This window comes from Pongo abelii, chromosome 9, assembly GCF_028885655.2.
Source record: "Pongo abelii isolate AG06213 chromosome 9, NHGRI_mPonAbe1-v2.0_pri, whole genome shotgun sequence".
NCBI classification, from domain to species: domain Eukaryota; kingdom Metazoa; phylum Chordata; class Mammalia; order Primates; family Hominidae; genus Pongo; species Pongo abelii.
This window is the reverse complement of record NC_071994.2, coordinates 76,319,055-76,345,770: the sequence shown is the minus strand read 5'-3', so window position 1 is coordinate 76,345,770 and position 26,716 is coordinate 76,319,055. Positions and strand designations below refer to the sequence as shown.

Genomic DNA, 26,716 nt, shown 5'->3' with positions numbered 1-26,716 from the left:
TCTTTCTTTGCCTCCCTCCACTAACTTTGTGGACTCTGGGAAGAACAGAATCTGGAGAACAAATTATATTTTTACTAGGGTTTTTATAGTTCCATATTGGGTTAAATATATTTAACTTTGGTTATATTATTAAATATAATATAACAAACAACAACACCCTGCAATTACGTGGTTTTGCACGCTTTAAGATTTGAGGGCATGGGGGGAGGAGCCAAGATGGCCAAATAAGAACAGCTCCGGTCTACAGCTCCCAGCGTGAGCAACACAGAAGATGGGTGATTTCTGCATTTCCAACTGAGCTTTGAAGAGAGTAGTGGTTCTCCCAGCATGCAGCTTGAGATCTGAGAACGGGCAGACTGCCCCCTCAAGTGGGTCCCTGACCCCCAAGTAGCGTAACTGGGAGGCACCCCCCAGTAGGGGCGGACTGACACCTCACACGGCCGGGTACTCCTCTGAGACAAAACTTCTAGAGGAACGATCAGGCAGCAGCATCTGCGGCTCACCAATATCCACTGTTCTGCAGCCACCGCTGCTGATACCCAGGCAAACAGGGTCTGGAGTGAACCTCTAGCAAACTCCAACAGACCTGCAGCTGAGGGTCTTGTCTGTTAGAAGGAAAACTAACAAACAGAAAGGACATCCACACCAAAAACCCACCTGTACGTCACCGTCGTCAAAGACCAAAGGTAGATAAAACCACAAAGATGGGAAAAAAACAGAGCAGAAAAACTGGAAACTCTAAAAATCAGAGTGCCTCTCCTCCTCCAAAGGAACGCAGCTCCTCACCAGCAATGGAACAAAGCTGGACGGAGAATGACTTTGACGAGTTGAGAGAAGAAGGCTTCAGATGATCAAACTACTCCGAGCTACAGCAGGAAATTCGAACCAATGGCAAAGAAGTTAAAAGCTTTGAAAAAAAATTAGATGAATGGATAACTAGAATAACCAATGCAGAGAAGTCCTTAAAGGACCTGATGGGGCGGAAAACAAAGGCACGAGAGCTACGTGACGAATGCAGAAGCCTCAGTAGCCAATGCAATCAACTGAAAGAAAGTGTAACACCGATGCAAGACGAAATGAATGAAATGAAGCGAGAAGTTTAGAGAAAAAAGAATAAAAAGAAACGAACAAAGCATCCAAGAAATATGCGACTTTGTGAAAAGACCAAATCTACGTTTGATTGCTGTACCTGAAAGTGATGGGGAGAATGGAACCAAGTTGGAAAACACTCTGCAGGATATTATCCAGGAGAACTTCCCCAATCTAGCAAGGCAGGCCAACATTCAGATTCAGGAAATACAGAGAATGCCACAAAGATACTCCTCGAGAAGAGCAACTCCAAGACACATAATTGTCCAAAGTTGAAATGAGGGAAAAAATGTTAAGGGCAGCCAGAGAGAAAGGTCAAGTTACCCACTAAGGGAAGCCCATCAGACTAACAGCGGATCTCTCAGCAGAAACTCTACAAGCCAGAAGAGAGTGGGGACCCATATTCAACATTCTTAAAGAAAAGAATTTACAACCCAGAATCTCATATCCAGCCAAACTAAGCTTCATAAGTGAAGAAGAAATAAAATACTTTACAGACAAGCAAATGCTGAGAGATTTTGTCACCACCAGGCCTGCCCTAAAAGAGCTCCTGAAGGAAGCACTAGACATGGAAAGGAACGACCAGTACCAGCCACTGTAAAAACATGCCAAATTGTAAAGACCATCGAGGCTACAAAGAAACTGCATCAACTAACGAGCAAAATAACCAGCTAACATCATAATGACAGGATCACATTCACACATAACAATATTAACCTTAAATGTAAATGGGCTAAGTGCTCCAATTAAAAGACACAGACTGGCAAATTGGATAAAGAGTCAAGACCCATCAGTGTGCTGTATTCAGGAAACTCATCTCATGTGCAGAGACACACATAGGCTCAAAATAAAGGAATGGAGGAAGATCTACCAAGCAAATGGAAAACAAAAAAAGGCAGGGGTTGCAATCCTAGTCTCGGATAAGACAGGCTTTAAACCAACAAAGATCAAAAGAGACAAAGAAGGCCATTACATAATGGTAAACGGATCAATTCAACAAGAAGAGCTAACTATCCTAAATATATATGCACCCAATACAGGAGCACCCAGATTCATAAAGCAAGTCCTTAGTGACCTACAAAGAGACTTAGACTCCCACACAATAATAATGGGAGACTTTAACACCCCACTGTCAACATTAGACGGATCAACGAGACAGAAAGTTAACAAGGATACCCAGGAATTGAACTCAGCTCTGCACCAAGCAGACCTAATAGACATCTACAGAACTCTCCACCCCAAATCAACAGAATATACATTCTTTTCAGCACCACACCATACCTACCCCAAAATTGACCACACAGTTGGAAGTAAAGCACTCCTCAGCAAATGTAAAAGAACAGAAATTATAACAAACTGTCTCAGACCACAGGGCAATCAAACTAGAACTCAGGATTAAGAAACTCACTCAAAACCGCTCAACTACATGGAAACTGAACAACCTGCTCCTGAATGACTACTGGGTAAATAATGAAATGAAGGCAGAAATAAAGATGTTCTTTGAAACCAATGAGAACAAAGACACAACATACCAGAATCTCTGGGACACATTCAAAGCAGTGTGTAGAAGGAAATTTATAGCACTAAATGCTCACAAGAGAAAGCAGGAAAGATCTAAAATTGACACCCTAAAATCACAATTAAAAGAACTAGAAAAGCAAGAGCAAACACATTCAAAAGCTAGCAGAAGGCAAGAAATAACTAAGATCAGAGCAGAATTGAAGGAAATAGAGACACAAAAAACCCTTCAAAAAATTAATGAATCCAGGAGCTGGTTTTTTGAAAAGATCAACAAAATTGATAGACCACCAAAAAGACTAATAAAGAAGAAAAGAGAGAAGAATCAAATAGACGCAATAAAAAATGATAAAGGGGATATCACCACCGATCCCACAGAAATACAGACTACCATCAGAGAATACTATAAACACCTCTACACAAATAAACTAGAAAATCTAGAAGAAATGAATAAATTCCTCGACACATGCATGCTCCCAATACTAAACCAGGAAGAAGTTGAATCTCTGAATAGACCAATAACAGGCTCTGAAATTGAGGCAATAATCAATAGCTTACCAACTAAAAAAAGTCCAGGACCAGATGGGTTCACAGCCGATTTCTACCAGAGGTACAAAGAGGAGCTGGTACCATTCCTTCTGAAACTATTCCAATCAATAGAAAAAGAGGGAATCCTCCCTAACTCATTTTATGAGGCCAGCATCATCCTGATACCAAAGCCTGGCAGAGACACAACAAAAAGGAGAATTTTAGACCAATATCCTTGATGAACATCGATGCAAAAATCCTCAATAAAATACTGGCAAACCAAATCCAGCAGCACATCAAAAAGCTTATCCGCCATGATCAAGTGGGCTTCATCCCTGGGATGCAAGGCTGGTTCAATATACGCAAATCAATAAATGTAATCCAGCATATAAACAGAACCAAAGACAAAAATCACATGATTATCTCAATAGATGCAGAAAAGGCCTTTGGCAAAATTCAACAACCTTCATGCTAAAAACTCTCAATAAATTAGGTATTGATGGGACGTATCTCAAAATAATAAGAGCTATCTATGACAAACCCACAGCCAATATCATACTGAATGGGCAAAAACTGGAAGCATTCCCTTTGAAAACTGGCACAAGACAGGGATGCCCTCTCTCACCACTCCTATTCAACATAGCGTTGGAAGTTCTGGCCAGGGCAATCAGGCAGGAGAAGGAAATAAAGGGTATTCAATTAGGAAAAGAGGAAGTCAAATTGTCCCTGTTTGCAGATGACATGATGGTATATCTAGAAAACCCCATCGTCTCAGCCCAAAGTCTCTTTAAGCTGATAAGCAACTTCAGCAAAGTCTCAGGATACAAAATCAATGTACAAAAATCACAAGCATTCTTATACACCAACAACAGACAAACAGAGAGCCAAATCGTGAGTGAACTCCCATGAACAATTGCTTCAAAGAGAATAAAATACCTAGGAATCCAACTTACAAGGGACGTGAAGGACCTTTTCAAGAACTACAAACCACTGCTCAAGGAAATAAAAGAGGATACAAACAAATGGAAGAACATTCCATGCTCATGGGTAGGAAGAATCAATATCATGAAAATGGCCATACTGCCCAAGGTAATTTACAGATTCAATGCCATCCCCATCAAGCTACCAATGACTTTCTTCACAGAATTGGAAAAAACTACTTTAAAGTTTATATGGAACCAAAAAAGAGCCCGCATCGCCAAGTCAATCCTAAGCCAAAAGAACAAAGTTGGAGGCATCACACTACCTGACTTCAAACTATACTACAAGGCTACAATAACCAAAACAGCATGGTACTGGTACCAAAACAGAGATATAGATCAATGGAACAGAACAGAGCCCTCAGAAATAACGTCGCATATCTACAACGATCTGATCTTTGACAAACCTGAGAAAAACAAGCAATGGGGAAAGGATTCCCTATTTAATAAATGGTGCTGGGAAAACTGGCTAGCCATATGTAGAAAGCTGAAACTGGATCCCTTCCTTACACCTTATACAAAAATTAATTCAAGATGGATTAAAAACTTAAATGTTCGACCTAAAACCGTAAAAACCCTAGAAGAAAACCTAGGCAATACCATTCAGGACATAGGCATGGGCAAGAACTTCATGTCTAAAACACCAGAAACAATGGCAACAAAAACCAAAATTGACAAATGGGATCTAATTAAACTAAAGAGCTTCTTCACAGCAAAAGAAACCACCATCAGAGTGAACAGGCAACCTACAGAATGGGAGAAAATTTTCACAACCTATTCATCTGACAAAGGGCTAATATCCAGAATCTACAATGAACTCAAACAAATTTACGAGAAAAAAACAAACAACTCCATCAAAAAGTGGGCGAAGGATATGAACAGACACTTCTCAAAAGAAGACATTTATGCAGCCAAAAAACACATGAAAAAATGCTCATCATCACTGGCCATCAGAGAAATGCAAATCAAAACCACAATGAGATACCATCTCACACCAGTTAGAATGGCGATCATTAAAAAGTCAGGAAACAACAGGTGCTGGAGAGGATGTGGAGAAACAGGAACACTTTTACACTGTTGGTGGGACTGTAAACTAGTTCAACCATTGTGGAAGTCAGTGTGGCAATTCCTCAGGGATCTAGAACTAGAAATACCATTTGACCCAGCAATCCCATTACTGGGTATATACCCAAAGGATTATAAATCACGCTGCTATAAAGACACATGCACATGTATGTTTGTAGTGGCACTATTCACAATAGCAAAGACTTGGAACCAACCTAAGTGTCCAACAACGATAGACTGGATTAAGAAAATGTGGCACATATACACCATGGAATACTATGCAGCCATAAAAAATGATGAGTTCATGTCCTTTGTAGGGATGTGGATGAAACTGGAAACCATCATTCTCAGCAAACTATCGCAAGGACAAAAAACCAAACACCGCATGTTCTCACTCATAGGTGGGAATTGAACAATGAGAACACATGGACACAGGAAGGGGAACATCACACACCGGGGACTGTTGTGGGGTGGGGGGAGGGGGGAAGGATAGCATTAGGAGATATACCTAATGCTAAATGACGAGTTAATGGGTGCAGCACACCAACATGGCACATGTATACATATGTAACAAACCTGCACGTTGTGCACATGTACCCTAAAACTTAAAGTATAATAATAATAAAGTTGAAAAAAAAACAATTCAATAAAAAAAAAAGATTTCAGGGCACTTTAAGAAGGTTTATTTTCATTTATTTTCCTACCTTGCCTGGTAAGGGTGGTCATAAGTCATTAGTAAATGAGGAGACTGGTGAGACCTGATTTGCAGTGAGGCCACAGATCCTCTGCATTTCTGGTCTGCTGTTCCTTTCAGTGAGCCTTGTTATCTACTTATGATAAGAATATTTTATAGTTTTTTTTTTAAAAAAAAACCATTTAATGGTTTGTTCAGAAGAGATATCCTCAGTGAAGTTAATGGTTTCTTTTCTTTTTTTTTTTTTAACAGGCAGGAAATATTTCCTGTGCCCTCAGCCTCTCTCGGGAGTTTCTTCTCTACAGTACGTAATGGATAAAAGATAAGCCAGCCACAGGTCTGACTTATGGGGAACTCCCTTCTGCTCCTGGCCTTTAATTCCTGCAAGAGAAATACAGCTATCTACTATCTTTTTTTTTTTTTTGAGATGGCGTCTCACTCTGTCACCCAAGCTGGAGCGCAGTGGCGCGATCTCAGCTCACTACAACCTCTGCCTTCTGGGTTCAAGTGATTCTCCTGCCTCAGCCTCCCGAGTAGCTGGGATTACAGGCGCCCACCACCACACCTCGCTAATTTTTGTATTTTTAGTAGAAACGGGGTTTCACCATGTTGGCCAGGCTGGTCTCAAACTCCTAACCTCAAGTGGTCCCCCAACCTCGGGCTCCCAAAGTGCTGGGATTACAGGCATGAGCCACTGTGCCTGGCCCTATCTTTATTATCTTAATTTCATAATCCAGGTCACATTTCAAATTTTGGTGAAATCTTACATGCTGTTCAATGCATCAGGGGGAAATTTTTAAGTTAGTTGGAAAATGCTGAGAAGATATCAAACTGTCCCTTCCTTCCTCCACCCGGTCAATGATATATTAGTGTTGCTTCAATGGGAAAAAGTCCAGGAGTGGGAGCCCGTTTCTTCAGAGACATTTTAAAGACTCAGATTTTGGAAGCAGACCCAAGAATGAATGAAATCAGTGTGCACTATGTACACAAGAAGGAAAGTGACTCAGCAAGATAGCTCACTTCAGCTGCTCACAGGGAGATACCAGTTTTTCCCTTTAAATCAGGTCTGACTCTGTGATGTATGCATCCTGCCCAGCCAGTAGGTCACAGAATTAAGCATCACCGCCCTTCAGGGAGTCCCTTGCTGACAATAAAATGAGTTAACTCAGCTATCTGCTTGGAAATGTTTGCCTCAAAGTTATATGTATATATTTGCTTAACATTTTAGTGGTAGATGGCTTCCTAGGTTTTTCTTTAATACAGTATTTGTTTTGTTTTGCTTTTGCTTTTGGGGGTGTGGTTTGTTTGTTTGTTTGTTTTTTGGTTTTGTTTTTTGAGATAGAGTCTCATTCTGTCACCCAGGCTGGAGTGCAATGGCATAATCTTGGCTCACTACAGCCTCTGCCTCCCAGGTTCAAGTGATTCTTGTGCCTCGGCTCCCAAGTAGCTGGGATTACAGCCATGTGCCACCATGCCCAGCTAATTTTTATATTTTTAGCAGAGATGGGGTTCTGCCATGTTGGCCAGGCTGGTCTCGAACTCCTGGCCTCAAGTGTTCCACCTGCCTCAGCCTCCCAAAATGCTGGGATTACAGGCATGAGTATTTAGTATTTAGATACTAAAATGAGATACAAAATCACTATTTTGTTTTAATATTTATAAAGTATTTCATGTAGGACTTTATAATTGCATGTATACATAACTTTTTAATGAATCCATTTAGTAACATTATTCCCTTCTGATAATTTAGCAAACAATAGGATAAGGAAGTAGCTGTGTATCTACAAACACATGAGTAATTCGTGGTGCAAACAAAATTATAATCCAGCCCTTCTTTATTTCTTTGCACTTGATCTATTAAAATCTTTGCTATCCACTCAAATTGTGTGCTTTTATAGGTGGATAATAGAACATGGCAAGTTGAGATTCCCAGTTTTATTTCCGGCTTTGCAATATTTTCATTGGGGTTTGGGCTTATAATTTCCATTCTCCAAAACTTCCTTCTTCTCTTGTTAAAACAGAATGGTAATTTCTGCCCCTTCCTCTCCTCCTTTGCCAGGGTGATGGTTGTGGTTAGAAGCACACTGGGCTCCTCAGAGAAAGATGCTTTGGGAGCATTAGAACAATTCAGCACCTCCTTCTGAGATGCATTGACAGTCATGCAAAGAGGCCAGCAGGCCACAGGTAGCTCTGCCAATGCATGGGGCATCTTGCAGCCAAAGTGGGTACAAACAGGTGGGCACAAATAAGACACAAGATTTATTGGGTTTCCCAAGGGCCCTGTGGGAATCCAGTCTAGAGCCAAAGTCTATAGTCCCTCTGCACCATACTTCTTTGCTCTGGGTCTAGGCCAGTTAGGAGATTTGAAAGATCTAGTGGAGCCCAGAATGAATTACCTTCCAATTCTCTGGGGAAGAATAGGTTAGGTCCTTTTGCAATAGGCTTTGGCTTTCTGGACTTCTCTTTCATTGCACTTATCATATTTTGTTGTAAGTGATAACTTAATGTCCTTTTTCTCCATTAGACTCTAAACTCTGGGAGGTCAGCCTGTAGCACAGTATCTGGTACATAGTAGATGTTCATTGAAGATTTACTGAATGAATGGGTGAAAGAATGAATGAATGAATGAAGCTTCATCTTCCCCATATATACCATCGCAGTATCCCAGAGCAGCCATCCTCATGATCCCTTGGCCTGAGTTTTAAGTTCCACTTTGCTTCCCAAAGCCCTTTGCATCTTCAGATCTACCAAGATCAAGTCAGTCTTTTAAAAAAATACCAGGTAGTCTTCTGGGAGTGAGGGCCTTGCATCCTCCTGTGTGTTGACATGAGGAGTTATTCAGGAGATCCAGTTGCCCATCCTGTGCAGCAGTGAAGCTGGAGGAAACCTTGGTGGCACTCCCTGAGGCCAGTATTTGTTAATCCCTATTTTATATTCCCTGCTCTGATTTCTTCCAGGCCCAGATAATAAGAGGATGGCCAGGAATGTCTTGAAATATGAAAGGCTCTTGGCAGAGAGCCCCAACCAGGTGGTATCTGAGGCTGTCATCCAGAGGCCCAATACACCCCACCTGCAGACCAGAGACACCTACGAGGGGCTATGTCAGACCCTGGGTTCCCAGGTAGGATTCCTCAGGGAAAGAGAAAGGGGGAGAGGCCTGGCTAGAGTTTGAGAAGCTAGAATTGGGATAACATGAGGGGATAGAGCTGATGCATTAAAAACAATAAAGCTCACTTGGGCAGCATCAGAGTGACCACATTCTGTATCTCTTGCATTCCAATTTTTTTAATGCCATAGTTCCCCTAAGTTGAGTTTTGCTCCTAGACCCTTCTTCTCTTATGCTCATCCTATTCTTTCTTTCCAGCCCACTCTCTACCAGATCCCTAGCCTCTACTGTTCCTATGAGACCAATTCCAATGCCTACCTGCTGCTCCAGCCCATCCGGAAGGAGGTCATCCACCTGGAGCCCTACATTGCTCTCTACCATGACTTTGTCAGTGACTCAGAGGCTCAGAAAATTAGAGAACTTGCAGAACCATGGGTGAGTGTCCTGAGAACCTGCCAAGAATTTCTCTTTCATCTTCACATGCCTGGAATTCAGGAGTGTGAGAATAGGCAACCTGAACAACTAGACACCTCAAAGAGCCAAGGAGTTCAGAATGCCAACCATTCCATAAAACTAATCCATGGTGGAAAAAAATCACAATAGTGCTTGCCTCTGGAGGGAAAGGATTAACTGGATGATGTGCAAGAGGATTCTCTGGGGTATTGAAAATGTGCCCTCAATATCTTGTTAGGGACATGGTACATGTGGCTGTATGCATTTGTCAAAACTCACCAAATGGTCCACTTGAGACCTGTGCATATCATTGTATGTAAGTTTAACCTAAAAAAAGACAAAAAAAAAAAGAACACTTCAAAAGTGTCAACCATTCCATGTAATTGGTAGAGGTGGGGAAAAGGGTGAAATGACAGCAGCAAGGAATAAAATCCTAGCACAAATTTACAGAGTTAGAGTAGAAAGCTCAACTTCATTATTTTGTTAAAAAGGAAACTGAGGCCCAGAGAGGGGAAGGGACTTGTTAAGGTCATACAGGTAGCTAGAGCCACAGCTAGAACTTAGAGGTACAGTAGTCCCCCTTATTTGCAATTTTACTTTCTGTGGTTTCAGTTATTCTCAGTGTAGCGCAATAAGATATTTTGAGAGAGAGAGGTCATTTTCCCATAATTTTATTACAGTATATTATTATTATTCTATTTTATTGTTAATCTCTGTGCCTCATTTATGAATTATAAATTATAACTTATATAATTATAAATTAAACTTTGTAATTCAGTTATAATCATTATTATAATTTCATTATAAAAAGAACCAAAGGAGGCCAGAATGATCAGGGCTAGTGGGCCCAACGAAGGTGCAGGGCTTCAACTGAGTCTTCAAAGATGGGCAGAATGTGGCGAGAGAGAGAAGTGATGAGTGAGTGTGCTTTGGGAAAGGGACAGTGACTAGGAAGCAGATATTCAACACAAGCCACTGAGGCATCTGTCTTCAGTTCCCATGGGGGAGCCACTACCATGTGAGCCCAGGGCTGATTCCCGGGAGAGCCACAGACCAGACAGGCATCAGCAGCCCCAGAGAGATGCTTCTAGGGGAAGGAAGTGTGCCAAGATCTGTGCATGCCAAATGGACGACACAGCCATGAATGATTAAATAGGCATCTCTGGGTGGGTCACTTCTCCCGTTACCATGGCAATAGGGCTGTTTTAAGGAAAAATTTAGTTATAATTTAGTTATAATGGAATTATGATTATAATTAAATTACAATCACGGTTAAATTAAATTTTGATTAAAGCCATCCTACTGTCTTCACTCGGAGACCCAGCCTGACAGAGCAGCCTCTGTATGGGACATTGCCAGTCTCATGGAAGAAGAAAAAGACAAATGGCAAACATGAGCTGGTTCATAAAGCTTCTGCATGGAAGTGCCAGATGTTACTTCCACCGATGTTTCACTGGTCAGAGCAAAGCATGTGGCCACTACTGCAGTCAACAGCAAGATTCTAATTCTTCCACAGGGAAAGCACAGCAAGTCGCCAAGCCAAGCTGGATGTCCATGGGAAGAGGACGTTTAATCCTCCCCCTAGGAAGTGTGCTAAATATTAAAAAAAAAAAAATGCACCTCTATAAGCATGTTGCCTCTTTAAAGATATTGTCTCAGAATTATTTCTGTCAAGCCAGACATTGTGCCCTTAACATGTGCAGTTCATCCAGGCAGCCATTAGTCATTCATCAACAGAATAGAGCCCACTGTGTGCCAGACACTGGCCTGGGTGCTGGGCTTTTACGGTGAGATGAAGTATTGGTTCTTTCCTCTTGGAAACTTAGTGCACAATGGAGAAAAACAAATATTTACACTACACTATGATACATGCTATCATAGAGGTGTGTGCAGAGAGTTGTGCTATGCACATAAAAAAGCGAAGCTTCCTCTAAAGAAAAGGCAATTGGGTGAAGAACATATGGGGAAGGGAGGAAGAATCAGGGAAGGCTTCACTGTGGAGGTGACATCTATCAGAGAAAGAAGGTGGCAAAGGGTATTCCAGAAAGACAAAACAGTATGTGCAAGGGCCTGATATGTAGTATGTTCAGAGACTGGGCAGAAGCTTGGTAGCTGAAGTGTGCAAGGGATGGGGGTGAGAGGTGATAGGAGATGAGGCTAGATGTGAGACACCATTAGCAGATGCTATAAATGCCATGCCGGGGAGTTTGGATTTTATCCTGTAGGCAGCAGGAGAGCTGTTGGACAGTTTTAATGGGAGAGTGGCATGATCATGTCTGATTTTTAAGGAAGACTGTAACAGCAGACATGGATTGGAGGGAGAAGAGGAGCAATCATCATTTCATTTAAAAGCCCCTCCAGGAAACTCTAGAATCTTTGCACAGAAGTTTTTTGAGATAATTAAGCCCCACTGGTGAATTGGAGCAAACAGGTTCAGCTTTGCAGTGAGCCAGCAGTAGTAGCTTTTGGCCAGCAGCTGCTTTTTCCTTAGAACAGCCCTGTTGCCATGGTAACGGGAGAAGTGACCCACCCAGAGACGCTGATTTAAATGTTCATGGTTATGTCGTCCATTTGGCATGCACAGATCTTGGCACACTTCCTTCCCCTAGAAGTGTCTTTCTGGGGCTGCTGATGCCTGTTTGGTCTGTGGCTCTCCCAGGAATCAGCCCTGGACTGACATGGTAGTGGCTGCCCCATGGGAACTGAAGACAGATGCCTCAGTGGCTTGTGTTGAATATCTCTGCTTCCTAGTCACTGTCCCTTTCCCAAAGCACACTCACTCATCACTTCTCTCTCTCACCACATCGTGCGCATCTTTGAAGACTCAGTTGAAGCCCTGCACCTTCATTGGGCCCACTAGCCCTGATCATTCTGGCCTCCTTTGGTTCTTTTTCAGAGCACTTTTTGGAGCCATATACAATTACCTACTCCTCCTCTGAACTCTTAGCTTTTTCTCACTGGTTGTTTGGTACTTAATTTTTAAACGTATTCTGCCATTTATGTGTTGTTTGACATCACTGACAGTTTCCTGGATCAGCATCCTGTCTCCCCAGTCAGACTGTAAACTAGCAGGTATCATCTTTCTGCAAATGCCTTGCCCCATGTTCTTCCCATTGCTGCCGGAGTAAATCTTTAAAAGGTCAGGTCTGACCACTCAAGCCCTTGCTGAAACTCTTCAATGGGTCACTTTTGCCCTCAAGTGCTTACAAGTCTCCATGGCTGGCTGCTGCCAACCCCTTCTACCACATCTTCCCCCAGCACTTGATGCTCCAGTTGCACACTCTTCTGTCTGCCTGGAACGAACTGCCCTTGACTTCTCACCTGTATGATTCCAGTGTGTCTTGTGGACATCCTGGAAAGACTTCCTGTCCCTCATAAGAATGGGCTATGTGCCCCTCTCTCTATTGCCATGGCATTCTATACTTGCCTATTATGGCCCCATTAAGATGTCTTAGGGGCAGGGACATTGTCTGGATTAACATTGTTTTTGCAGTGCCTAGCACAGTGCTTAGCACAGAGAACAACCAATAAATATTTGTTCCAAAAAACGAGTGACCGGTAGGTAGACAATTAATGATTGTTACAGGAATTAAGTATAAGGTGGCTCCTTAATTTGGGATGGGGGGATTCCTTAGGTTTTTATTTATTTATTTATTTTTAAACCATCGATTTTGCCCTAAAAGAACAGAAGGGAGCATCTCTCTTCTATGAGTTTCTCCTCTACAAATGGCTCACGACAGGACACCAGAGACAATGGATGGAGGCAACATCAATCCCCTTCTGATTTCCTGCTTCGTAAGATTGTAGAGCCGCGTGATGAGAGGAACTCGCAAGCACATGTTGTTCATGTGCTGCATTTTATAGATGGGGAAACAGGCCCAAGGAAAGGAAGAGGCTTTTCCAAGACTGTCTATCTGGTTTAGCAGGAGGGACAATGACATTATGGAAGCTTCAGAGAAGGGAAAGAGCTTCTGTCTGTGTAGCTCATTGCCCCAGGCACTGCTCTGCCTGCCTGTGAAGCACCAGAGCTGGGTCTGAGCCCTGTGAGTACCTTTAAGCACAGTGCCCTGTTTCATTCATTTGTTTATTTAACCAGTACTAAGCACCTACTCCACCACCAGGCGTTGAATGGACCCTGGGGATACAGCACTGAAAAAAGGCCAAGTCCTTGCCCTCATGAGCTGACATTCTGATGACAGAGGCAGAAGTAGACATGTTTATCCTCATATAAATAAATAATATTTCTCTTTCTGTCCCTGGATTTTGCAATTAGGAGACACTTTATTTAAAAATAATTTAGGCCCGGTGTGGTGGCTCATTTCTATAATCCCAGCACTTTGGGAGGCTGAGGTGGGAGGATCGCTTGAGACCAGAAGTTCAAGACCAGCCTGGGCAACAAAACAAGACCCTGTATCTACAAAAACATTTTTTTTTTAATTAGCCAGGTTTGGTGGCATGTGCCTACGGTCCCAGCTATTTGGGAGGCTGAGGTGGGAGGAGTTGGAGGCTGTAGTGAGCTATGATCGTACTACTGCACTCCAGCCTGGGCAACAGAGCAAGACCCTGTCTCTAAAGATAATAATAATAATAATTTAAATGCTATACCTAGACATTCAGAACAAAAGAGAGGCATTTAGTTAAACTAGTGTCATCAAAACTGCTGTTGTCTTTTCATAATCAAGGCAGTTGCAGCTATGAAAATCTCACAAGTACCCTCAACATTTGTAACTATTATATATCAGTTTTTTTAAAAAGTAGTTGTAGCAAAAACAGACTCTGATTCTCTGTAAGGAAAGGCTTTCATTCGAATATTCAAAAGGAGCAGGCTGCCTCTGAGTGTAGAGAGTTTCCTGTTGTTGGAGGTGTTCATTTAATTTGACAAACACTTACAAAGTGCTTACCATAGGTCATGCCCTGTGCCTGACCCTGGGAAACAAAGACTAATGAGAAATAGCCCCTGGTCTTACCTAACTCACAGTCTTGCAGATACAAAAGGGATTCAACTAACAGTTAAATTCAACTCAGCAAACTTCTATTGAGTACTTACTGTCGACTAGACACAGTGTTAAAAGTTATTTTCAACTCTACTATCTTTGGTCACTTAAGATCTTTTATTTTCAGGATTGATAGCATCACTAAATTAGTCCCACATGCAAAATGTCCTCTAATTAAGGAGGAACTGGCATCTGTTATGTTTATGCTTAAGCGAGGAATATGTCTGTGGAAGTGACAAACCTTTCCTTTTGCATCATAACCACTTGGACTTTGTCTTACATTCTTCCCACCAGCTACAGAGGTCGGTGGTGGCATCAGGGGAGAAGCAATTACAAGTGGAGTACCGCATCAGCAAAAGGTAAGAAGGGCTCTTCCTTGGTCATACCTGCTGCCCACCCTCAGGCCCATAGCATAGCTGACTGCCAGTCAGCAACAGCCATTCAGGGACCGCCAGAGGTGGAGAATCCCTAGTTCATGTTTATAACTGTACATTCTTTTTAAGAGGGAGAAGTTTCCACTCCCCTTTCCCAGATTGTTAGATCATCTGAGGGTTTAACTAGAAGGCCATTCGAGAGAGACTTGGAAGAGCTCCTCTGCCCTAAACGAAAAAATAAGTCTATAGTTGTTCTCCTAAACAGGATTGCTTTTCCAGAAGATACAGTCCTGTCCACATTTGTAGTTTAACTTTACAAGATTCCATTCCCACCTCCTGACTCATATTGAAAGCATGACTTGCCAACAATGAGACCAGAAGGACAAATAGACTCTCTGGCCCTGATGGCTTCTGTAGAGGAGCAGATTCAGCTGTGAGAGCCCAGCTTTATCCCACCCCTCCAGCCCTGCCCACCCCCAACTACAGCCCTTTACTTGCATCCACCAAAGACATGTGAGACAGTGACGTCAGCATCCTTGGGGAGAGGCCAGACCTCAGGATGGGGATTAGTTTGTGCTGTCTGGGAAGGGAGGTGAGTGATGAAAGCTGTGATTCAGAATCATTTGGCTTAACTTACTTGGTCTGGTACATTAAGGGCCTTTCATATTAGTAGTTATTCTCTAACCTATGGAAGGTCCCTATGATCTCAGCTTCATTGCTTTTTCTAACCTTTCTGATATTCTAGTGTCGGAGAGAAAATTCAGCCTTGGGTTAATTGCTTCCAGGGGAGCAGGTGGTATTTTCTTCCCTTTTCAGAACAAGAAACTACTTTCTTTCTCCACTTGCATCACTCTTCAACTCTTTGACTTTTGGTTCTGTCCTCACAACTTCGCTGGAGCTGGTCTCCCAAAGGTCACCAGGGAACTTCTAATTGCCAAATCATTTTCCTGCTCGCATACCTTCACTGACTACCCATTATCCATAAAGTAAAGTCCAGATTCCATATCACAGTGTTTTCAGCTTTCTATGTCATGCCCTGAGCCTGATTCTCCAGCTGTATCTCCCTTTACTTCTTCCTATCTCCTTATTCATAATTTATTGCCACACCTCCATGTCTGTGCTTATGCTGTTTCTTCAGGCTGGAATACTCCTACATCTTTTCCATCTACTGAAATTTTATGCACTCTTCAAAATTTGGCTTAAATGTCACTATCTTACCTGAGTGCCCCACTGGAATGAACTTCTCCTTCATCTGTGCTTCCCAGCACTTTAAAGTCTGTTTCTCAATTTTTCTCTGTACCTTACTTTGTTCTTAGTTATATTTGTGTTTGTCCTTTCCCGCATAATCCATGGGCTCTTAGAAGGCAATAGCTCTGTCTTGGCAATCTCTGTAAACCTAAGAGCATGTGGCATAGCACTCTGCTTGCGCTCTGTTTGAAAGAATGAACACACTAATCCATCAAAAGCAAAGAGCAAAGAAATGGTCTTCCGTATCATGCCAAGGCTCTTCCCTCAGAGCCTTATCATCGCCCCAGGAAACCCACTGGCTTTAGGGAGCACTTCCTCATTTCCCAGGGACGTAAATTCTGATTCCAAAATTGCCACTTTGTCAGAACCCCAACAAGACATTCAGGAAAAGAGACTGAACTCTGCTGTTTGGCCTTTGCCCTATCCTGGCTTGTCTTGCAGTAGAGCAGAGATTTTCCTGTGTTTAAAAGTAACACTAATGTATAGTTCACAAAGTGTCTTCATAAGCATTGCCTCTCACAGTCTTTATAAGTCTGTGAAGTAGATGTTATTATCATCCCAATTTTATAGACAACACAGTGACCCTTAGAGAGGTTAATGGTTAAATACTTGACTTAGGATCATAGAGGATCAGGGACTCGTCACATTTCTCTAAATCCCAAGCTTTTCCCACTGTACCTGGGTCCCTCTGTTCAGATGTCTCTACACCATAGCAGCTTTGAAGGCAGGGGTTTTGTCTTATTCCTCTTTGTATCTCAATGCTGTGAGATTGTTGAGGTAGAGAACAAAGTGGACTGGGCAGACAACATGAGGAATGAGTAGGTAATTAGGCATTTATGTCTGTCTTCCCTCCCTCTCTTTCTTCCTTCCTTCCATCCTTCCTTCTGGCAATTAACATAATTCATTTGTTTATTCATTCATTCAGAGACATCATTTAGTCATTTCGGGCATCAGATCATTGATGCTTCAATCTGTGGTGTGTTTTAGTGCCTGGCTGAAGGACACTGTTGACCCAATGCTGGTGACCCTCAACCACCGCATTGCTGCCCTCACAGGCCTTGATGTCCGGCCTCCCTATGCAGAGTATCTGCAGGTGGTGAACTATGGCATCGGAGGACACTATGAGCCTCACTTTGACCACGCTACGGTAATGGTGGAGTCAATGACCAATCCCCTGGGGTAGGGAGCCAGGGCATTATTTATTTCTCTGAGGCAGAGCTCTTGTAGGCTTTCAGGGAATACTAAGTGAAATCGTGGAACAAAGGTTCTTGTTCCAGAAATATTGGAAAGCCTTAGTTCCAAGCATATTGTTGCTGATTCATTTTCTTGTCTGCCACCATCTCCCTTCTAAAATTTGCTGGTGAGGGAAGAATGTGGCTTGTCATGGAATCATCTGACTGCTCCACTCAGGGACTTCCTAGTGAGGATTGTCCTTCCTCCAGTAACTCTTCTAGCCTCATGATCTCAACTGGCCATCTTTGCTGACAATAGCAAATAATTTTTTTTTAATTTGAGATTCATGGGGTACATGTGCTGGTTTTTTATTTACGTATTTATGTATTTATTTTTTTCTTTATGGGCAGGATCTTGCTCTATTGCCCAGGCTGCAGTGTAGTGGCACCATCATAGCTCACTGCAGCCTTGAACTCCTGGGCTAAGTGATCCCCCCATCTCAGCCTCCCAAGTAGCTCTAGGACTACACCTGGCTAATTTAAAAAAACATTTTTTTTGTAGAGACAAGATCCTGCTATGTTGTCCAGGCTTGTCTTGAACTCCTGGGCTCAAGCGATCCTCCCACCTCAGTCTCCCAAAGTGCTGACATTACAGGAGTGAGCCAATGCAAGCAGCCATGCTTGTTATATGGGTATTGCAAGTGTAATGGTGGGGACTACACTTCTAGTCATCATCCAACTATTGAATGTTGTATCTGATACGTAGTTTTTCAACTCTCACTCCCCTTTCACCCTCCTCCATTTTGGAGTTTCCAGTGTTTGTTACCTCCATCTTTATGTCCATGTGTACCCATTGTTTAGCCCCCACTTATAAGTGAGAACATGCAATATCTTATCTTCTGCTTTTGAGTTAGTTCACTTAGGATAATGGCCTCTAGCTCCATCCATGTTGCTGCAGAGGAAATGATTTCATTCTTTTTATGGCTGGATAGTATTCCATTATGTATATATGCCATATTTTCTTTATCAAATCAACTATCAATGGACATTTAGGTTAGTTCCATGACTTTGCGGTTGTGAATAGTGCTGCAATAAATATCTGGGTGCAGGTGTTTTTTCTTTAATATAATACTTTCTTTTCCTTTGGGTAGATACCCAGTAGTGATTTTTGAGGATTAAAATGACCTCCCCAAAACTGATCTATAAATTGAACCCCAGCTTTATAAAAATTCCAGGAGGTTTATTTTTGTAGAAATTAACAAGCTGATCCTAAAATGTGTATGGAAATGCAAAAAACCTAGAGCAGCCAAAACAATTTTGAAAAAGAAGAACAAATTGGAGAGCACACACTATCTGATCTCAAAATTTAGTATAGAGCTACAGGAATGAAGGCAGTGTGGTACCAGTGTAAGGAGAGACACATAGGTCAATGGAACAGAACAGAGTCCAGAAACAAACTAACACATTTATGATCAATTGGTTTTGACAAAGGTGCCAAGGAAATTCAGTGAAGAAAATATAATCTTTTCAATAGATGATATTGGAACAATGTAATATCTATCTGCAAAATAATAATGACTTTACACCCTTACCTTACACCACATATGCAAGTTAACACAAAATGGATCATAGATGTAAATGTAAAACTATAAAACTTCTAGAAGAAAACGTAAGAGAAAATTTTTGTGACCACAGGTTAGGCAAAGATTTCTTAGATAGGACACCAAAGTATGATCCATAAAAGAAGAAAAAAACTGATAAATTGGACCTTATCAAATTGAAATTCTTTGCTTTTCAAAAAACATCATTAGAAAAGGAAAAGACAAGCCACCAACTAGGAGAAAATATTTGCAAATCATATATTTGGTAAAGGACTTGTATCCAAAATATCTATAGAACTTTTATAACTCAGTAGTAAGATAATTCAGTTTTTTTAATGGACAGAAAGTTATTTGAGTAGGCACCTCTCCAAAGAGGATAAATGAGTGGCTAAGAAACATATGGAAAGATGCTCAACATCATTAGGGAAATGCAAATTAAAACCACAATGAGATAGCACTGTACTCTCTTATGATGGCTACAATAGAATAAGATTATACCAAGTGGTGGTGAGGATGTGGAGGAACTGAAGCTCTCATACACTGCTAGTGGGAATGCAAAATTATACAGACACTTTGGAAAAAAGTTTGACAGTTTCTTAAAAAGTTAAAGGTTCACCTACTTATGATCCAGCCATTTCACACCTATGTATTTTACCCAAAAGAAAAAGAAAATATGTCTCTACAGACATTTGTACACAAAAGTTTATAGTAGCTTTATTTGTAATAACCAAGAACTGGGGCCGGGCGCAGTGGCTCAAGCCTGTAATCCCAGCACTTTGGGAGGCTGAGGTGGGCGGATCACAAGGTCAGGAGATCAAGACCATCCTGGCTAACACAGTGAAACCCTGTCTCTACTAAAAATACACACACAAAAAAAATTTAGCTGGGCATGGTGGCAGGCGCCTGTAGTCCCAGCTACTCGGAAGGCTGAGGCAGGAGAATGGCGTGAACCCGGGAGGCGGAGGTTGCAGTGAGCCAAGATCGCACCACTGCACTCCAGCCTGGGCAACAGAGTGAGACTCTGTCTCAAAAAAAAAAAAAAAAAAAAAAACCAAGAATTGGAAACAGCCCAGATGTCTGTCAACAGGTGAACGGATAAACAAATTTTGATATATCTGCACAATGGAATGCTATAGGAGAGAAAGCAGATAAGTGGGTTGCCTGCAGTTGGAGGTGGGAGCAGAGATTGACTGCTAACTGGCATGAAGGAACTTTTCAGCAGGTGGAAGTGTTCTGTGTTCTAAACCTCAGTTGTGGGAATGATTGGACCACTGTTAAAATTTACTAAAACTCATTGAACAGTAGGCTTACAAGAGTGAATTTTATGGAATGTAAATCATATCTCAAACTGTTCCATGACAAAAAAAAACAATATGTCTCTTCAGCAAGTAATTGGAACTCTGGCCTTATGATTTGGTATTCCTACAGAATAATTGTCTGTAATATTTTATATATTAATTTCTATATTTCACAGAGAACTCAAAGGTGCAATTAACCCCTCATATAGTGCTTTCACTACTGACAAGTAGTTCTGTTTGGTTAGTAGACAATTCTTTTATATAAGTATCTAATAAATTAGTAAAAAAAAAATTGTATTGAGTACCTGCCAGCAAAGACGGGCACATACTCTAGTAGGTGTATATGAGAACTGTATACCATCCTTGACGCCCCCATTTTACTTCTATTTGTATTAATAGTGGAATCCTGCCTGTCCCTCTGGTGCCATCTGCATAAAATAATGATATGTTCTGTTTTTTTTGTCTCAGTCACCAAGCAGCCCCCTCTACAGAATGAAGTCAGGAAACCGAGTTGCAACATTTATGATCTATGTGAGTCTTGCTCTGGGCTTCTTACTTCATGACTGACTATAGCTCTATTTTATTTTATGTTTTCAAAGCAATTTCACGTATTGATTTTATCTGGTACTTAGCGCAAAAATCTCCAGGAATTTTGCGAATTTCAGACGGCATTTTTGATAGGCACTGTAGAAGATGTAAAGAAATACAAGACAAGGTTTCTACCCTCAAAGAGGCTGACAGTGTGTAAATCTAAATATGACCTTGGTATGGGCAGTGGATTAGGATGGGAAGTGGAACAACACAGGAGGAGGATCTGAGAATCTGTGTCCTTGAGGTCTCATGGACTAATCAGTGTTGAAAAACAACCCATAGATGAGGTTGTGGGGCTGTGGGGAGGGAGAGGGATGAGGAATGAGGCAGCAGATTTACAAAAGGGAAGAACAGAGACACTGAGAGAAAGTCAGCGAGTGCTGCCTCTGATATTTAGTGAAAATTCTCTTCCTTATCTCTCTATAAAATCTTCAGTAAAATCTCCATGACTTCCTTTTCAAAATAAACCAATAAATTGTACTTCTCTCCTAACTCCTGGCCTGATCAGGATTCGGCCCCAGTCTGTATCATCTCACCTATCCCGTTCCCTTCAGATCATGTGGGTTTACTTTATTCTCCATGGACAAGCCATAATTCCAATCACCTGTCACTGGAAGAGAATATTAGAATTAATCACTTATTAGAAGAGATACCTTACTGTTAACTGAAGGGACAAACATATATAAGGGCTCTATATAACAACCAAAGATGAAGTCCTTGTTTCAGGCTCATTAGAATAGCAGACATCCCCCACCCCAGCTTTTCCTCTTCTATTAGGACTGTCTCTGGTCTCCACAGGACAGCCAAGAAAGGGCAGTCAGAGGCCAGCATTCTGTGTAGTCTTTAATGCCAGCAATTCCAATGTGTTTCTCTATGTGGCTCAGTTCCGTACTTCCTATGGAACTGGAAGACTTCCACTTACAATGGTGTCTGGCCTCATTCTGATCATTCTGAGGTCAGCTATCAGGCAGGGGACACATCTTGGAGCTGCAGTTGGTTGCATCTCTGGTTGATCGCTCCAGCTGTTATGGGAGGTCACAGACGGCGAAAGAATGAACTACTGCCAAAAAACAGGGCATCCAGGGCACAATATATCTCTGTTCTTTATCCTCTCAATATCTCCTATGGCTGGTTCCCTGATTACAGGGCCCCAGTTACTATAGTGAAGGTAGCATGGGTATAAGAGCCCAGTAATTTTAAGTGGCAAATGCGTGTGTGTGTGTGTGTGTGTGTGTGTGTGTGTATGCACTCTCATGCACTTTCACATGCATGTGCATTTGGGTTTTAAGTATTTGAGACACAGTGGAATGGAATGCACTTTGGGTTTGGAGTCAGTTGACCTAATCCTGATTTTGCCACTTACTATGTGGCCTCAGCACAGATTACATCTATTATTCGAGCTCACTTTTTGCCCTGTGCTTCCTCACAGTGTTGTTGTGAGGATCTGATGAGATAATGTAAGGAAGGATGTCACTCTGGAAAGTTCCATACTGTATGTTTCTGTCATTGTATCCTACAGAGCAATTAAAGGAAAGGGTCTCATAAAGGGGAATCAGTATTGTGGCACCAGGGAAGTGCTAGATTATGCCCAAATATTTCATCTTCAGGTTGGGATTTCTCGAGACAATTTCAAGACAAACATTTCTCAAGACAAATGTTAAGGTTTGTGGGAAACCTAAGACTGATATTATAGGGAGAAAATAATCCTTAAGAAGTACAGAGGATTGAGTTGAAGTCCAGCTGGTGATTTTCTGCTCAGATTGGACATAAGATCAGTCCCAAGCTGGGTGTGGTGGTGTGCACCTGTAGTCCCAGCTACTTGGCAGGCTCAAGCAAGATTGCTTGAGCCCAGCAGTTCGAGTACAGCCTGGGTAACAGTGAGACCCTGTCTCTATTAAAAAAAAAAAAAAAAAGATCAGCCCCAGTACAAAATAGTAGAAGGTATACAGAGGGAAGATTTCTCTCGCTTTCCCACTGTTCTCACAGCCCATGCCGTGCTCATGAGCTTCATTGCATGCAGAATCCGATTTTCTTTTTAATGTGTTGGCTATGTCATTCCTTTCCACCATATTGTAAAACCACAGGTAAAAGAATGCAGGAAAGTCCAGGTTGCCCCTTACTGACACGGTCTAGAATAGAATAATCTAATTTGTTACCTGAACACAAGGAGCCAATTGTTGTTCTCATCAGCTTTCCCAGTGTGCTACAGGGGGAGCCAAGGAATGCTAATAGTCACCACTGCCATTTCCAGGTTCCAAATCACCACGTCAGTTCACTTGCATCTACCTCCTATACCTCTTGCTCTGTAACACAAGTAAATGTGCCGGGATCTGACTGCCATAAGATTACAGAGCATGAACCTTCTGGTAGATAATGCTAGGCAGCGTGAGGTAAAACTGGCACTCTTGTGTGATGCAACTGCTGAAAAAATAATTTAGCAAAATGTATAAGAAGTATGAAACTTATGCATGTCCTTTTGACCCCATAATACTAGTGCTAAGACTCTTTCATATGAAAACAATCCAAATGCAAAATGATTTTTTTTTCATTAAGTTGTTCAGTGCATTGTTGTTTATAATAGTAAACATTTGGATATGACCTAAATTTCCAAAGGTGTAGCATGATGGTTATGAGCAGGGACTTTGTAGTCACATGGCACTGGCTCAGCTCACATCCTGGCTCTGTCATGGAAGAGTCACGTGACCTTTTATAAAGTGCTTAAGCTCTCTGAGACTCGATTTCTTCGTCTGTAAAATGTGAAGAATTAAAAATAGTAACAATTGTAACCCCTAGGATTGTTCTGAGGAATAAATGAGATAATATATTTGTAAGGACATAGTGTAACGTTTAGCATATAGTCAGTGCCCAATAAATATCAACTATCACTATGTAAACTATAACTTTTTTCTGGATGGTACAATGATAATTATTGTTATTTAAAAATATTTTCCTGTTTTAAAACAGTTTACAATTATTATATATTTCTGTGACAACCAGAAAAAAAGCTTCACATTAAGAAAACATATCCATAGTCTTAGAACAGACCAGTGATGAAACTCCTTAGCTTGGGTTCCCTGGAGAGGAGCAGAGTGATCTGGAGAATATGCCAAAGGTGTAATAAGTAGTTCCTATGATGCCCAGCTTTCAAGAAGAATCATAGTCTAAACTGGTTTTCAAGCCACAAGTCATGATCCATTATAGGTTGTGAGATTAATTTAGTGGTTCTGATGAGCATTTAAGAGAACCACACTAGAATAGAATAAAATAAAATAGAGAAGATGCGAAGCTATCTCAGATAGTAAGAATGTTTTATGACAATTATCTTTCAGGGTGTGTGTGTGTGTGTGTGTGTGTGTGTGTCTTGGGTCATTATTTAAAATGTATTTTTCCCTAAGGGTCTCAGTCAAAAAGTTTGAATCTACTTATTGTAGCCCTCAATAAGGATGTTAGCTGGAAGGGAAAGAAAGGAGGAATACCAAAACATTGTCCTCTTGTGGCCCTGTAGGCAAACACCAATGCCATTGAGTAGGCTCTCAAAGTTTCTCCTGAGTTGGATGATTGTCTTTCAAGTATTTCTCTCAGAGTTGAATAGAAGACCATGGGAAGGAATCTATGCAGAAATGACATCATATGACAGGGTAGGGAAGTCGCTGGCTGTTTTAACTCTGGCTTTTTCGTCTGGTCTTGTAGCTGAGCTCGGTGGAAGCTGGAGGAGCCACAGCCTTCATCTATGCCAACCTCAGCGTGCCTGTGGTTAGGGTGAGTGGGGCCCTGGTCCCAGAAGATGGGGTTGAGGGAGTGCAGCCTTACCCCCTAACCTTCACGCTGTCTGTGCTTGCAAGCCCATTCCTGGGAGGAGGGCCAAAAAGAGGTCTTCCCCAATTCCCAGAATCACACATCATCCCATAGTCTACTTTACTACCACACACACGCTCATCGCTTGCGCCTCTATTTGTTACTTTATTTACACTTATATTGCAAGTAGATGATTAGACGTCTGTCTTCCCTGTCACAGTACAGCTCCTCAAGATGAGAGCTCTGTTTTATTTACTTGGGATCCTCTACAGCATCTAGTTCCTTCCATCATTAGTTCAGTCCACATTGAGAGCTAGAGGCACGGAGGGTGCAGAGGGAAATTCATAGCCTTTTGATCCGGGAGTTTACAGAGACGTCAGCAGGCATTATGATGTTGCAACAGGGATTTGGAAAGGATAGGCACCGAGGAGAACCGAGTGTAAGAGGTTTGCTTCATGAATGAGTATTTCCTCCAAATTTCAGATCAGTCCAACTCCCTGGCAGCCCTTACCTAATTTAGGAATGAAATGAAGATAACTAAACGAGATCATTCCTGTAAAGCAGGTAGTACAGTGCCTGGCGCATCCTGAGCATTTGATAAATCAATGCCAGATATCTCTGAATGCTCAGGAGCTTGGCACCTCTTGTAGCCTTGGGAACATAGAGACTGCCAATGCATCCTGGAAAGCTCTTCATGATCTGGGGTTTTGTCTACTTTGAGGGCCAAGATAGGGCAAAGAAGCCATGTATGGGGGAAAAACATACAGGATTTAGCGTCAGAACACCTGGGCTTGAGTCCTCACTTTGCTCCTTCTTTTGTTGCGTTATTTAAAACCCTGGGCCTCCAGTTCTTTGCTAGGAAAATGGGGATTATGATACTGCCTGCTCCCTGAAGGTGTTAATCATAAGTGCCTAAGGGAGGAAAAGCTTCTGAGTTAATGATGTGCTTGGCTGTATGAGGAATATTTTGTTCCACCTTGTGGTTTTGTTGGGTGTTTCTCCTCAGTGATCCAATGACAAATGTGCTCACCTTTCTCCCAGAACTCACCATGCTGTCTTGTTCAGGTCTGTTTTATGTCTGTTTCTTGTGAGCTCCTGGAGAGCAGAACTGGACGTGATTTGTCCCTGCAGCCCCAGGACCTGGGGTGCAGGGGACTCTGTCAGTGACCCATGCATGAAGGAGTAAATGGCAATTTATGCCATTTTGTGCCATTTTATGCATACATTGCCCCCAGACTGCATGGAAAGGCTTCTTCAATGACATGCCTGCATTTGTCCTTAGTATGTGCTTCCCGAGGACTGAGGTTCTGGGCTGACCCTCCCTGGGGCTGGGCCCTCTTGTTTCAGAATGCAGCACTGTTTTGGTGGAACCTGCACAGGAGTGGTGAAGGGGACAGTGACACACTTCATGCTGGTTGTCCTGTCCTGGTGGGAGATAAGTGGGGTAAGTCCTGCCTTTCCGGGCATGAGAATGGGGTACACAATGCAGAGTAGAGTGAAACAGGGGATGGGTGGGACCTAGCACAGCCATCCAATTCCAAACACTTCATTACAGTGCCACATTATATTGAGAAGATCAGATTATGAATGAGGTGCCCCCAACAGACTGGGAGCCTATAACAGGCAGGGGTTCCTGTTACAGAGTGACTGTCAGTAAAGGTTTATTCACCTGACCAGATAGGCCTTGATTCCTGAACACTGCCAGAGAGGAATATGGTGTCCCACCCACACTCTACCCCAAGGAAAGATGTGTCAAGCCATTGTCTCTCCTGTTTAGTGCTCCCCATGAGGAGGTGGGAAAACAAAGAAGAGATCAATAAGCAGATGGACATGTTTATGTCACATATACATCCAGGAGCACTTAGCTCTGAAGACAGAAAGAGAAGTGGAAGGGGGCTTATGAGCTGAGGTGGAGGCTGCCAGGAGATGCCACCTGTTTTTCTCTCAGTACTCTGGAATGGCTTCATGGGGGACATGGGCTTCTAAAATGAAGGGTGAGTGATCTTAGTTCCCAAACGTTTGAAAATGAGTTTACAGGAGACAGGACCTGTGACTTTTTTCCAGAGGACAATGTCCTCTTTGCTATTTATCTGCTGGAAGAAACAGCTTGTAGTCCATAGTGAGGCCAGGACTAGGATGAGCAAGTGAGTTACCTAGGATGCAGAATTTAAGGGGGCACTCACACGCGCCTATGAGTGCGCACCAGTCTG

At 42.1% G+C, this 26,716-nt stretch overlaps 1 protein-coding gene across 7 annotated transcripts in view; it reads left to right on the top strand.

Moving 5' to 3' along the window:
• Positions 1-26,716, top strand: part of P4HA3 (prolyl 4-hydroxylase subunit alpha 3) — an 84,681-nt gene that overhangs the window by 34,769 nt on the left and 23,196 nt on the right. For 4 of the 7 annotated variants that reach the window (XR_008511282.1, XR_008511280.1, XR_008511283.2 and 1 more), the window contains exons 5-12: positions 6,127-6,178; positions 8,832-8,995; positions 9,239-9,415; positions 14,722-14,786; positions 17,037-17,196; positions 20,589-20,651; positions 24,402-24,470; positions 25,854-25,950. Coding sequence is in view for 4 of the 7 variants with exons in the window: in XM_002822239.4 (XP_002822285.1) it covers positions 6,127-6,178; positions 8,832-8,995; positions 9,239-9,415; positions 14,722-14,786; positions 17,037-17,196; positions 20,589-20,651; positions 24,402-24,470; positions 25,854-25,950 (847 nt within the window). In the remaining 3 variants the exon portion in view is untranslated. Of the gene's footprint in view, positions 1-6,126; positions 6,179-8,831; positions 8,996-9,238; positions 9,416-14,721; positions 14,787-17,036; positions 17,197-20,588; positions 20,652-24,401; positions 24,471-25,853; positions 25,951-26,283; positions 26,686-26,716 lie in introns of those variants that run through there. The other 3 variants (XM_063728207.1, XM_054524811.2, XM_009246833.2) reach the window with 3 other exon arrangements.